The sequence below is a fragment of the Agelaius phoeniceus genome (genome assembly GCF_051311805.1).
Source record: "Agelaius phoeniceus isolate bAgePho1 chromosome W unlocalized genomic scaffold, bAgePho1.hap1 SUPER_W_unloc_2, whole genome shotgun sequence".
Taxonomy (NCBI): Eukaryota; Metazoa; Chordata; class Aves; order Passeriformes; family Icteridae; genus Agelaius; species Agelaius phoeniceus.
This window is the reverse complement of record NW_027509867.1, coordinates 8,608,171-8,622,614: the sequence shown is the minus strand read 5'-3', so window position 1 is coordinate 8,622,614 and position 14,444 is coordinate 8,608,171. Positions and strand designations below refer to the sequence as shown.

Sequence of the window (14,444 nt, the reverse complement as noted above, 5' to 3'; positions counted from 1 at the left end):
AAACCAGTCAGCTGAGAGGCGTTCAAATGACCAGAGAGCATCTGGAGGAGGAAATCTGAGAGCAGCAGGAAGGACATAGATCCAGCTGATCCAGTGAAGAGATGTCCTTAGACACAGCCATTTAAACAGGAGAGCTGGAAACCTGTAGCCAATAAACCTGAAGAAAGGGGGTCATTAAATATTAGACTGAATGTCAGTGGCAGAGGGCAAGATCTGTATTTCTTCCCGTGACATCAGTAGAAGGATCCAGTAGATCCAGGAAGTTCCTCTTCCTGGTGGGAAAACGTTGCCATTACTTAAAATCCTCAAGTGACCCAGATAACAAAGATTTGCTTGTATATTATAAAACTAACAGGAATTAAAACCTGTGCCCCTTTCCAGGCAGACATTAGCTGTGTGCCCATCAACAGGCAGCGCCACTTGTGCCCTGAGGTGCCCAGCTGGGATTGGATCTCTCCCAGAGCACCTGAGGGAGAGCAGAGCACCTTGCAAGCTGCAGGTCCCTGACAGCCCCGCAGGGCTCCTGTCCCATCAACATCTGCTCTGCTCCAGTCTGAAACAGGGCCCAGCATGGTGCTGGGATCATCAGAGAGCTGAGGTGTGTGCTGGAATTCCATGGCCTCCCCATCCCGCAGCAGCCCTGCATTTCCCTGCTGCAGCCTTGGTCTCCAGCCCAGCCATGGAGGCTCTTTGGGCTCTGGAGTGTTGCTGCAGCCGCCAAGGGCAGCTGAGCTCTGCCTTTGGCACAGTCAGGCCTGGCCAGCGCAGGCCATGCTCAGCAGTTGCTTGTGTGTGCCTGGCCTTGCTGTCAGCCCTGGCAGCGGCTGTGTGGCCCCTTTGTGGCCCTGTGCTGGCCCAGCCATGGTGGCCCAGCCCCTGTGCAGGCCCAGCCCAGGCCAGGAGCATTGCGGCTGGGAACGGCCCCTGTGCCGTGGTGCCCACAGCAGCCTTGGGGCTCTGTGCCCCATGGCCTCCCTGCTGGGCAGCCTCTGCCAGCTCCTGCAGAGCCCGTGGCACCTGTGGGGCTGCACAGACAGCCCTGCCCCGGGCTCTGCCGGCCTCTGGGCCAGCAGAGAGGCAGCCAGGGCTGGCCATGGCCGGGAACAGGCCCTGAGCCCCGCAGGAGGATGGAGCTGGGCCACAGCCAAACTCAGCCCAGGCCAAAGCTGGGCTCAGCAGCCAGGGCTGCCAACGCATGGGCACAGAGGCTGGCGCTGACAAATGTCCTGGGCCCCCTCCCTGCTCTGTCCCTGCCACCAAGGGCACAGAGCAGCCTCCTCTCTGGCCACTTGCCTGTTTGCAATGCCTTGCACAGGCGCTGGCCCTGCCCCACAAGGCCTGGCCTGAGTCCTGCCCCTGCACGCTCAGCCAGGCTGAGATGGACACTGATGGTTTCTGGGCCAGGCTCTCAGAGCCCTGCCCAGCTCCCTGCAAGCTCTGCCAGCTGCCCTGAGCTCTGGGCAGCACCAAGGGCCTCTCTGAGCCCAGCCCAGCCCAGCCGGCTCTGGCCCCACAGCTCTGCTCAGCCCAGGCTGCTCTGGCCACTGGCCCCACGGCCTCAGCCCCTGCCAAGGCCACAGCAGCAGCTGCAGCTGCCACAAGACTCAGCCCCAGCCATGGGGGAAGGTGCTGGGCCAAGGCCAAAGGAGGCTCCCTGGCTGCCCTGCTCCCCTCGGCCTGAGGTGCTGAGAGCTCTGCAGCCCCTGCTGCCATCCCATCTGCCCAGGGCAGCACAAGAGCCCCGGCCTTGGGGCCCTCAAGAGCTGCTCCTTCTCTAGGCCCAGGGCCCATGCCAAAGCTGGGGCAGCCACAAAGCTGTGCCCATTTCTGTTCATTGCTGTTCTCATGGGGATGGATCCTCAGCCACTTGGAGGTTGCTAATGAATTTTATTACTCCAGAGGCCTCTTCTTTCTTCAGCTCTACAGTTCAGGAATTCAGTGGGAAAAGCTCATAAATATTTGTTCAAAACCCCCAAACAAGAAAATCCCATGGGAATAATTGAAGTTTTCAATTCTTCCTTGGTTAATTAGACATATTTCAGAAGTGTATTCGAAGTGAATATACTATATTGAAAACAATGCGGAGAGAATTGTTTTGCCCGTTTAAGTTTTCTTTTCCTGTTTATAGCAATGGACATCAGCAATGTCCACTTGATAGTGACCACCAGCACCTCCTCATGCACTCTGAACAGATTTGAAAATCAAGACCCTTCATGGCTGACAATCAATCACACTTTGTCCCTACCCACACCCCACCATTTCCCTCATCCAGCCCCTGGCACTCAGAGCAGCTGAGGAATGGAGTCACATCCAGGGGTGTCCCCAGGGCTCAGGACTGGGGACAGATCAATTCAATCTCTTTATTGCTGATCTGGATGAGGCCTTCAAGGGCACCCTCAGTCAGTTTCCAGGTGAGTCCAGGCTGAGTGGGAGTGTGGCTGTGCTGGAGGGCAGGAAGCTCTGCAGATCTGGACAGGCTGGAGCCATGGGCCCAGGACAATTGGATGATATTCACCAAGGCCAAGGGCCAGGTCCTGCCCTGGGCTCACAACAACCCCAAATCCCTGACTATGCTCTGCCCCTGATCCCCTTAGCCTGTCCTGTTTCCTTCATCTCTACATTGCCAGGGACTCTCTGGGACAAGGGAGCTCTGCTCTGGGGATGGAGGGAGGTCCAAGTGCAGCCACTGGAGTGGGAACCACAACTCATCAGGTTTGTGTCCTTTGGGGGCCAGGAACTGGTGAGACTCAGAGGCACAGAAAGTTTCTCTTCATGGCCAACAGACCATGGTTGAACAGGACACAATTCAATAACACTCATGCTCTTCCCTGAGCTAAGTGCAATGTCCCAGCAGCATCTGATGAGTCCACCACCCACAAGGGATTTCCATCCTAAAAGTAGTTTTAGACAAACGTCATTCTGTGATAGATATAAACACAATGAAGTTCTTGTATCAGGATGCTCATCCTGGAGTGGGGACAAAACAGCTCCAACAATTCCTGATTTGCAAAGCTGTCAGTGGTGGATGGAGAAGGGAGGTCAGGCTGCTTTTGGTGCTGAGGAAATGCTGAAACCAGCCTGACTCATTTCATCTCCTCCTGTCCTGGCTGATCTCCCCTCTTTCCCCTTCCACCCATTGGCTTTTGTCTCCCACCAGGCCCCCAGGGAAGAGCCTGGCTCTGTGTTCTCCATCCCCTCCTCGCTGGCACTGCCAGGCTGGGATGAGGAGCCCCTCATCCTTCCCTGCTCTGGGCTGGACAAGCCCAGCTCCCTCAGCCTCTGCTCACAGCCCAAGGGCTCCAGCCCCACCTTGGAGGCCCTTCCCAGACCCTGCTCCAGCTGCCAGACATCTTTCCTGCCCTGGGCAACCCAACCCAGGCCACAGTGACCTGGAGAATCCCCGTCCTTGATGTCCTGGTCACACAGCCCTGGCCCCTTGTCCCCATGTCAGGCTCTGGGGTGGATCCTGTGGAACATCCTTTGGTGGAGGCTGTGGCTCCAGGTGGGCCGGGGGGATCCCGGGGGACAGGGACCCCGCTGGGCATGGACAGCATTGGACTTGTTGGGAGAAACTGTGAGGGGAAGCTGGGGCCGAGTGACCAACCCAGTGACCTGACACAGCCCCTCTGGGATGGCACACAGCCCCTCTGGGATGTCACAGCCTGCTCTGTGAGCTCACAGCCCATTCTCTGATGTCACAGAGATGGTCTCTGATGTCACAGCCAAATCTCAGATGTCATCATCTGCTCTATGATGTCAGAATTCTGCCGTGTGGCATCACAGATATGGCCTATGATGTCATAGCTTCTCTATGATCTCACATTACCCACTTTGTGATGTCATACCCCACTCTGTCACCTCATATTACCAGATGATCAATTGTCTACACCAGGTGAGCTGACACCTGGAGCGTGTTTTCCACATCCCCAGGCCTATGGAAACCACACAAGGCCCATTGTGTGAGAAGGGGAACTGGAAGTTCAGCAGCCTCAGGGTCCTGCCAGCTCAGCCAGGCCCACTGGAACATTGGGGTCCGCGACCACCAGGGACCACCAGAGAGACCCCCAGGACAGAAGAACACATGGGTAAAGGGGAAGGGAAATATGTTAATGATTTTGGGGAAATGATTATCCTATGCATGTTAAGTCCAGGACAATCAATGAATATGTGTGCAAAATGCAGAATATAAACAGAAACTTTCCTGTACTCAGCATGCACAGCTTTGGGAGGAGCTCTCCCCCGTGCATCCAGCTGAATAAAGAATGCTGCTTCTTAATGCTACACTGGGGTTAAAAAGATTTTTCTGTTTCACTGAATTTTTGGTGACACTCCCACTGCCATGGAAAGCTCTGTCTGCTGCTGTTCACAAACAGAGAAGGGCTGGGGGCAGATGTGGGGCTCAGAGGCTGCCTGGGGCAGAGTGACCATGAAATAATCAAGTTTTCAATGTTCTGTGAAAGAAAGAGGGGCAGCAACAAAACTTCTACATTGCAATTAGGAAGGGCAGACTTTGGCCATTTTAGGATGCAGACTTGGGGAGTAGCAAATCAGGTACTGATTTTTTGAAGGGAAACAGCCCTTAGGAAAAAAGGGGTCCAGGAAGAATGAACACACTTAAAGATAGTAATCTTAAGGAGGAAGGAGCAGCCTGTCCCAGGATGGCAAAAGATGAGCTAGAGAGGAAAATGACTGTCCTGGCTCCACATGGAGATTTTGTGAGAACTTGGAGGGAAAAAGGACCAGAAACTCAGGAAGTGTTTAAGGACATCCTTAGGTTATACAGAAGGAAAATTATAGAAGTCAAAGCTCAATTAGAACTTAATCTGGTGGTTCCTGTAAGGAAAAAAAAAAGAGTTTTTATAAAAATTCATAGCAAAAGTTAGGAGAAGAACATCTACTCGTTGTTGGATGCAGTGGAGAATATAGTAAGAAAAGAAAAAGAAAAGTCTGAGCTACTTAACACCTTGTTTGTCTCAATTTTCAGTATTAGGGCAGGTTGTCCTCAGGACAAGTGTTCTCCTGAGCTGGTAGATGGGCACAGGGAGCAGAACAGCCCCCTGGAACGCAGGAGGAAGCAGCTGCTGACCTGCTGAGCCACTCAGATGCTCACAGGTGTATGGGATCAGATGGGATCCATCCTAGGGGGATGAGGGAGCTGTGGATGAGCTCCCCAAGCTGCTCTCCATCATTTACCATCAGTCCTGGCTCAGCAGGGAGGGCCCAGAGCACTGGAGGTGCCAGGGTGAGCCCATCCCCAGGAAGGGCTGGAAGGAGGAGCTGGGGAACTCCAGGCCTGTCAGCCTGACCTGGGTGCCCGGCAAGGGTATGGAACAGATCACCTTGAGTGCCATCACAGGGCACCCACAGGATGGCCCAGGGATCAGAGCCAGCCCGCATGGATTTCAATATCTGCACTGATGATCTGGATGAGGGGATTGAGTCCATCATCAGCAAATTTGCAGATGACACCAAGATGGGTGTGAGTGTGGATCTGCTAGAGGGTAGGAGGGCTCTGGACAGGGCCCTGGACAGGCTGGATCCAGGGCCCAAATCCAACAAGGTGAGGTTTAACAAGTCCAGGTGCCGGGTCCTGCACTTTGGCCACAACAACCCCTGCAGCACTACAGGCTGGGGACAGAATGGCTGGAGAGCAGCCAGGCAGAAAGGGACCTGCAGGGACTGATGGACAGCAGGCTGGACATGAAGCAGCAGTGTGCCCAGGTGGCCAACAAGGCCAATGGCTCCTGGCCTGGATCAGAAACGGTGTAGCCAGCAGGAGCAGGGCAGGGATTCTTGCCCTGTGCTGGGCACTGGTTGGGCAGCACCTCAAGTGCTGCGTCCAGATCTGGGCCCCCTGGGGTGGGCAAGAGGAAGAAATTTGTGCAAGGAAAGAGTAAAGAAAGCAAAGGAGCAAAGGTTCATCCAAGGAAATGCTGAGGGCAGTTTGGGGGTGGCTGCCAGGCAGCCCTGGCTCTGAGCAACAGCGTCTGCAGTGGCACAGGAAACTCCCAGCTGATGGGAACAAACTTTCTGGCTGAGTGCAGAGGCCAGGACAAAGCTGAGTGGTTTCCCTGGTGTCCCCCAGGCCTTGCTGGCCCCAGGGGCTGATGGCATTTGTGCTCCCTCAGGTTCATGTCCCCACAGCAACAGCATGGGGGTGCTGCCCCTGCTGTGTGCAATGCAAACAGGGGCTGCTGAGGCAGTGCTGCCGTGTCTGTGCCTGCAAGGGCACCTGTGTGAGCTGGGGGAGAGGCCAGGGCTGCAGAGGGGGGATGTTGTTGGCAGCTGCATGAGGACGCTCTGGGACGCTGCCCTGGGCTGTGCAGCGCACTGGGCATGGATCAGCCCCTGCTCTGCTGCTCCTTCCCGTCTGGCCCAGGGCCCTTGCAGAGCCCCAGCCATGCTGTTTGCCCCCAGCCTGCCCACGGCCAGCCTGGGGCTGCTGACGGGGGTTTCTGTGCTGAGCATTGGCCTGGCCGTGTTCTTGAGAGAGCCTGGGCAAGGAGCCTGGAGCCCCCAGGGCCTGGCCTGAGGCGTCAGCGCTGCCCCAGCAGTGCCCATGGCCTGTCCCTGCTGCAGCCCCGGCACTGCCACCCCCAGGGCTGTGCCCGGCCCCGAGAGCACTCAGGCCCTGCAGCAACACCAGGGCCACCAGGGCAGTGGGGCAGGGCCACGGCAGCAGCACTGGCAACACCAAGTGCTGCTGCTGCTGCTGCTGCTGCGCACAGCTGCTGGACCAGCACTGATCTGCCCCAGCTCTGCACACAGACATTGCTGCCGCAGCTCCAGAGAAGGCAACAAAAGGGCATCTCTGCAGAAAACTTTGCTAGGGGAGATCCTTTAGTTCATTTAAAGCCACAGAGAGTGTTAGGAACATTAATCCACAAACACCAGAGTTTTATGTCCAAAATGGAGACAGGGGAGTCGTTTCTAGCTTTATTCGAATAAAGGGAGAAGACATGGGGAATTCCCCTGGGATCTCTCGAATTTTTACACGATGCAGCCATCTTTTTATGCTAATTTCCTGGCTGCATTTCCCTTCTCTCTTTCCATATTGGCTGAGGTACTTGATGGGTACAGACTCCCCGATAGGCCTGATACCAAAGATTTTCCAAAGATTTCCCTCTAATGTATAACCCTCCCTTTTACTTTTTAATTCTTATGGAATTTAGGGATTTTTCTTCCCCATTGTTTTTTATATCTCTCAATCTCTAATTGCATTTATCAGCAAACTAAAGTTTATTTGTAAAAGCAAATATCTTTTTCCATTCATCAATCAGTGGAATCCTTCACGTTGTTTCTTTTATCTTCCAGAGCTAGTTTTATCTACCAGCAGACCCACAGATATTTTGTAAAGACAAATCCTCTATTCCTCTCAATAGCACAGCCCCTCATTGAGACAGTCTATGGCCACAGGGAAGGTGGAGAGAAACAAAATGAGAAATGGCCTAGATGAATGACATGTCTTTGTTCAAAATCAGAAAAAAAGTAAAACAAAAGAAAAAACCCCACAGCCAAAGCAATGAGAAGTATCCAATACTACTTCTATTGCAAGTGATTTCCAGAAATTGCCCAGCAGTTTAATGTTTCTGAAAGCATCCAGTCATCAGTCTCCACACTGCAGCCTTGAGCTCCTGGTTCCTCAGGCTGTAGATGAGGGGGTTCAGGGCTGGAGGCACCACCGAGTACAGAACTGACAGGGCCAGATCCAGGGATGGGGAGGACATGGAGGGAGGCTTCAGATAGGCGAGCAATGCGGTGCAGACAAACAGGGAGACCACGGCCAGGTGAGGGAGGCAGGTGGAAAAGGCTTTGTGCCGTCCCTGCTCAGAGGGGATCCTCAGCACAGCCCCGAAGATCTGAACATAGGAGAAAACAATGAACACAAAACAACCAAATGCCAAAAAGGCACCCACACCAAGAAGCCCCAGTTCCCTGAGGTAGGATTTGGCACAGGAGAGCTTGAGGATCTGTGGGATTTCACAGAAGAACTGGCCCAGGGCATTGCCATGGCACAGGGGCAGGGAAAATGTATTGGCAGTATGCAGCAGTGAATAGAGAAAGGCACTGGCCCAGGCAGCTGCTGCCATGTGGGCACAAGCTCTGCTGCCCAGGAGGGTCCCGTAGTGCAGGGGTTTGCAGATGGACACGTAGCGGTCGTAGCACATCACGGTCAGGAGGCAAAACTCTGCTACAATAAAGAAGAGAAAGAAAAAGAGCTGAGCAGCACATCCAGTGTAGGAGATGTCCCTGGTGTCCCAGAGAGAATTGTGCATGGCTTTGGGGACAGTGGTGCAGATGGAGCCCAGGTCAGCGAGGGCCAGGTTGAGCAGGAAGAAGAACATGGGCGTGTGCAGGTGGTGGCCGCAGGCTACGGCGCTGATGATGAGGCCGTTGCCCAGGAGGGCAGCCAGGGAGATGCCCAGCAAGAGGCAGAAGTACAGGAGCTGCAGCTGCCGCGTGTCTGCCAATGCCAGCAGGAGGAAGTGCCTGATGGAGCTGCTGTTGGACATTTGCTGGGGCTGCACATGGGCATCTGTAAGAAAAGTAATCATGGTATAGTTGGGTTTGGAGAGGACTTGAAATATCCCAGCACAGTCTGGGGGCACTTTCCCCCCACTGCCTGCCCAGGGCTCTGCTGCCTGGAGCTGTCCCTGCCAGCAGCTGCTTCCCTGTGCCCAGGGCTGGGCCCTGCCAGTGCTGCCAGAGCCCAGCCCAGCCCTGGGGGCTCAGCTCTGCCCTGCAGAGCCCTCCCAGCTCAGGCACTGCCCAGGGGCAGCTCTGGCTCTGCAGGCTCTGATGGCAACGTCAGAGCAACCCTGAGGAGGCTGGAAAAGCAACACTGATGCTGCCTGTGAGGGGCCCTGTGCTGATTTCTTTTACTGCCTGGTTTATAAACATCTGAGAGGATTGTTTTTTAAAACCTGAACTGAGAGATAAATATCTATGTGCATTTTCCTATCAAGGCAACCCAGAAAAATACATTTAAAAAGCATGATTTGCCCTTTGATCCAGTCCCTGCCTTTCTGTGCTCCCTGTATAATCCAGTTGGAAATGTTCTGCAGTTCAATGCCATGCTGGAAGCAGCCCTGAACAATGCAGCATCCTCCCCACACAAGGAGAACACTTCCAAGCCTCACCAGCTGTCTCCTCCCAGCCAGATCTTGTCCCCCAGTGCTGGGAGCAGCTGCCAGGGCTGGCTGAGAGCTGTCCCTGGCAGGCAGCAGAGTCCCTGCCCCAGCACAGTGCCCTGGGCTGCAGGACCCTGCTCTGCAGGACAGCCCTGGGCACCCCTGGCTGCTCTGCACAAGAGACAAGCAGAGAATGTACTCACAGGCCCTGGAGGCATTGGGATGTTCCAGCTTGAGGAGATGGCTTCAGGAGCTGCAGCTGCACTTTCCTGCAGCCAGAGGTTCCTGTGCCAAGGGCTGGTAGTGATTGTGCCCCAGGCACTTCTCAGCCCCTTCCCAGCCCTGACTGATTGAAGCTCTCTGTGCCTCTGGGCTGTGCCCGGGCTGGCTGGAGGCAGTGCCCCAGCCCTGCTGGGCTGGCACAAGAGCTGCTCATCCAGAGAAATGTACTTTTGAAGCTCTTCTTGGTGAGCAGGAGCTGCCTCTGTGCCAGGAGCCCAGCCCAGCTCAGCAGCACAGACACAGCACAAGGACTTTAATCAGCCTCTGGGCCTTTGTGCTCAGGCCCTGAACATCAGTCCCTGAGAGGGAGCTGAAGAAACCTCTCCAGAACTCCAAGGCAGAATCCAACTCCAAAGTTTCTTGGACTTTTAATGGGTCCCAGAGAGGGACACGACTGAGCAAGTGTCCCCAGGCCCCAGGCAGAGCAGAGAACTGCAGGCAGTGATGACAGGTGGGGACAAAGAGAAGCCAAGTCTTGGTGCCCTGGGCCACGGCAGGGTCTGTGCCAGCAAGGGCTGGGAGGAGACACCTTGTGCTGAGGCCCTGGGGCCTCCTGGCACAGCCCCAGCCAGGCTGGGCACTGTCAGCCCCTTGTGCTGCCCTCAGCATCCCCCCCTAGCCCACATCCCAGTGGCCTCAAGGATCTGCTGCAAGGAGTCCCTGGGGAGCCTTGCTCAGCAATGGCCCTGGGGGCTCCTTCACGCTCCCTGCAGGGACTGCAGCTTTTTCAAAGGACTTTGGCTTTGGCTTTTGCCTTGGAGTCTCTGAGAGGTTTGTGCAATCATGGCCTCCAATTATCTGCTGTAATTAGTCCCTGGAGAGGCTTTGTCAGTAACAACACTCAGTGGGGATCATTAATACTTCAAGGTACTTCAGTTATTTGAAGGTACTTGGTGTTTCCCTTTTGATACAGACTCTGTGAGAGGTTTGTGCAATCATGGCCCCAATTATCTGCTTTAACGAGTCCCTGGAGAGCTTTGTACTGACACTCAGTGGGGCTCATTAATGCCTTGAGATACTCAACGTTTTTAAGGTACTTTATGGATTTAAGAATACTTTTAGGTACTTTTAAGGATTTTCCTTCCCACACTGAGTCTCTGGGAGGTTTTTGGGCCATCCTGGCCTTCAATTCTCTCCTCCAAGGAGTCCATGAGGATCCTGTGTTGGGTATCTTCCCCCTTTCTGTTTTACAACAAAGAAGGAACTGAATAATTTTGTAAGACTTTCTAAAAGCATCCAAACAAACATGAGACAATTAACAATACAACAACAACCAATAAGAGAATTATAAGTTCTGTTTCAGCTCGACATCATCCAACCCTTTAGTCCCTTGGACTGGAAGAGTTTATTGAACCAGTCTTTGTTTTCCACTTGAAGCTTCTTGAACCCTTCCTTCAGTACCTGAATGCTCTTGTGGATTGACTCGCTGTGGCTGGAGAGGTTCATGCAGCACATGCCCTCAGAGTCTACACAGCCATGCCCATGTGCCCAGAGTCAAAACTCTATCGCTGTTCTGCAAGGTGGCGTGTCTGATGGTCTCTGTGTCTGAGAGCAGCCACTCAATGTGAGGGAGGCAGCATTGGTTTGCTTACTCAACAGGCACCCAGGATGGTCTGATTGCCCTAAAGCTTTAGCTGCAGCCACCCAAGGTAGTCCAAATTGGGGGTGCTACCATCCAATACCTGGATTAAAGCTTTCAAAGCCATCTCTTTGATATCATCCAATACTTCTCTGGGGATACCTGCTGCTTCATCATCTGGTAGGCTGTGTTGTCCTTCTCCAGCTAGATGGTTGATTGTCAGTTCCACCCTTGCCTCATTATTAGCATAGTCTGCCATTAATTGATTTAATAAACACTTCCATTCTCCTTCCCACAGGGTGTATTCTGTAGGTGACAACAACATGGTCATAATATATTTTAAATCATAGTGTTTTAAGACATGTGCTGTAAACATGGCCCTCATTAGGCCATTAAAACAACGTAAGTCCTTCCTATGGTCTTTAGCTGCCCTACACAGATCCTTGATTTCCCCATAAACCAATGGCTGATACCTGGGATTCTGCCCCCTTCTTTCATAACAAATGGGGGCAATGAGGAGTTTCGAGGTTATTTGCCAGTCTCGTTCCTTAACTGGAGGTATGGCCCAGGGTGGAGAGGACGATTGACAGTGGGGGCGTCACCTGCAGCTGTTGTGGTGGAGTCTGGAGGTTCGTTCAGGGAAGAAGAGAAGGCTGTGGTAGCAAGAAGTGGAGGAGCCAAGATGGAGGGAGGATGGTCGGGCTCCCAAGCCACATTCGGGCTCCTTCTGTCTTGAGTCTCCAGGGCATGATGCTCCAAGACAGCCGGGCCATTGCCATCTTGGACCATCGTGGAAGGTCTGAGAAAGGCAGGTTTTAGGGGTGGTCCCAGGTTGGGAGTGACCAATGGATTGAGTTTTAGAGACGCTGCTATCTGGTCAAGGGTGGTGTGGAAGATGGGGAGCATGCAGGGTGCAATGGGGTCCCTTTTGATGGAAAGTTGCACAGTTTAACTCTCATGAGTCCCAAAATTCAGTGGTATGGATTTCATCAGGAAAGGCCTCTGGAAAATTTTTAATGATCCACCTCATGATTGATTTTAATTTCTTCTTTGAAAATATTTTGTCATGATCAGTGAGAATTACTTAAAGCATCCATATATGCTCCTTTCTAATTTGGACATCTGGCTGCCCATTTTTCTCTTTCTCTGCCTTATGGGGAAGATCCACCGGAACACCCCAAATCAATTATGGGACATGGGTGCTTATTGTACAAACACAGTGGCAAAATGGGCAATAAATGTCTTTCATTTCCCCAAACCCACCTGCAATCCTATGCAGGTGAAACCTTCGTTGTCCCTGCCGATCCTGGGCAAGGTCCCTCAAAGCAACGATGAATCCGCTGGGCCGGGCACAATCCAAAATCCCGGGGAGCACTGGCCTATCCATCAGCTAACCCCAGCTGACGTGACTGACACAGGGAGCCCTGAGTGTCATGGTCCCTGTTTGGGTGCCAAATGTCACAATGAGGGTGGCTGTGACAAACCTCTCTGGTTCCCTGACTTCAGGGCGAGGGTGGAAAAAATGAAAAGGAGCAGGATCAATGGAGTTGCTTAAAAGGAACTTTAATAACACAGGGTGAAAAACAATAAACATGGAGAATTTGAGAACAGTATGAGGGACAGGATCCTAAGAACCGAGACAAAGGGGAAGCAACAATATATACACTTGGGGGTAGAACACTCTAGAACAATAACTCTATAGGGGAAACATGTAACCAATATGGGTCTGGAACTTGGACAAGTTAGCATAGCAACACTAAAGGCTTATGGGGGAACACTCAAGCTCACCCTAAGTTAAACAAATGATTCCCAGGGCTTGAAGCTCATGCCCAATTCTTTTGGGGTAAAATCTGTCTGACTCTGAGTTACAGCTGGGCTAACTCCCACACTGCTGCTTTGCTCTGGCCCCTTGGGACCATGTGGCCCAGCAGAGCCACAATGTTGTCCTTGGTTCCACGAGGCTCCACAGTGTCACAATGGTCCCTTGGTTCCACAGGGCCCTGCAGTGTCACAATGGCTCCTTTCTTCCATGATGCCCTCAGGTGTCATAATGGCCCCTTGGTTACACAAGTCCTTAAGGATCTTCATGGTCTCCATGGTTCCAAAAGGCCCCACAGTGTCACGATGGTCTATTGGTTCCATGAAGCCTCGCTGTGTCCAATGGCCACTTGATTCGATTGGGGCCCAGTAGTGCAACAATGATTCCCTTGGTTCCACAAGTTCCCATAGCGTCACAATGGCCCCTTCCTTCCATGAGGCCCCACAGTGTCACAATGCTCTCCATGGATCCATGGTGCCCTGCAGGATCACAATGGCCCTTTGGCTCCATGAGGCCCGGAAATGCAGCAATGGCCTCTTGGTTCCACAAAGCCCTGCTGCTTCACACTGGCCCCTTGGGACCATGTGGCCCAACAGAGCCACAAAGATGTCCTTGGTTCCACGAGGCCCCACAGTGTCACAGTGGCCCCTTGGATCCATGGTACCCTGCAGGGTCACAATGTTCCCCTTGGTTCCACAAGTTCCTACAGTGTCACAGGTTCCACAAGGGCCTGCAGTATCACCATGGCCCTTTGGTTCCACAATGCTCCGCAGTGTCACAATGGTCTCCATAGGAAGGAAACAAGTGAGCCCCAGTGGTGCAGGGGCAGATGAGAGGCAGTCACCAGAGGCCAAGGCTGGCCAGACTTGACTGTATTGGCAGATTCTTTCTGGGAGTAACCCTTGGATATAGGGAATTTTAGATACAGAATCCCAATTTTGGCCATGTGAGCCGAGACAAGAAAGACAGTTCTTTCCCATAGGAATAAAAGCACAGAGCCCCAGTGCTTCACAGTCAGATGGGAAGTGGCCCTTGACATGCCAAATTCAGTGGGACCTGTCAGACAGCCCCCAGGAGGCCAAACCAGGCAGACCTGTTCCATGGATTTCATGGGTCTCCACACTGTCATAATGGTCTCCTTGATTCCATGAGGTCTGGCAATGTCACAATGGCTTCTTGGTTTCATGAGCCCCAACAGAGTCACAAAGGTCCAGTGGCCCCATGCAGCCCCGCTGTGAAGCAATGGCTCCTTGTTTCTATTTTAAATCAATCACAATCAAACCACAGTTTGATCATTGATCCTTGCTTCCATAGGGGCCATGATTTGCACAATGGTCTCCTTGATTCCATGATTCCTGGATTCCACAGTCTCACCATCGTTTCCTTGGATCTCCATTGTCACAACTGAGCCATGGCTCCATGAGGTTCCGTAGTGTCACCGTGGTCGCTGTCAGAGGCTGGATGAGATCCATGTCCCGAGACACCTTGGGATGCTCGGAATGCCCGTGTGAGGCCAGGGCCGGGTCAGGCCTTGGTTTGTGGTGGGACAGAGCCCCGCCCCCAGCCCTGGCCTGGCAGAGCTGTCAATCACACAGCAGGGGCGGTGCTAACCCAGCTCTGATTGGCCCAGCTG

At 53.3% G+C, this 14,444-nt stretch overlaps 1 protein-coding gene across 1 annotated transcript; it reads right to left on the bottom strand.

Annotated features, from left to right (window-relative positions):
- Window positions 1-7,580: 7,580 nt before the first annotated feature.
- On the bottom strand, window positions 7,581-8,513 carry LOC143692761 (olfactory receptor 14A16-like). Its single transcript, XM_077173001.1, has one exon. It carries the CDS (start codon window positions 8,511-8,513, stop codon window positions 7,581-7,583), a length of 933 nt encoding a protein of 310 aa, XP_077029116.1.
- Window positions 8,514-14,444: the final 5,931 nt, after the last annotated feature.

What these genes read in the sequence shown, in the direction of transcription:
- LOC143692761 (XM_077173001.1), bottom strand. Translation starts at nt 8,513, where the DNA reads ATGTCCAACAGCAGCTCCATCAGGCACTTCCTCCTGCTGGCATTGGCA.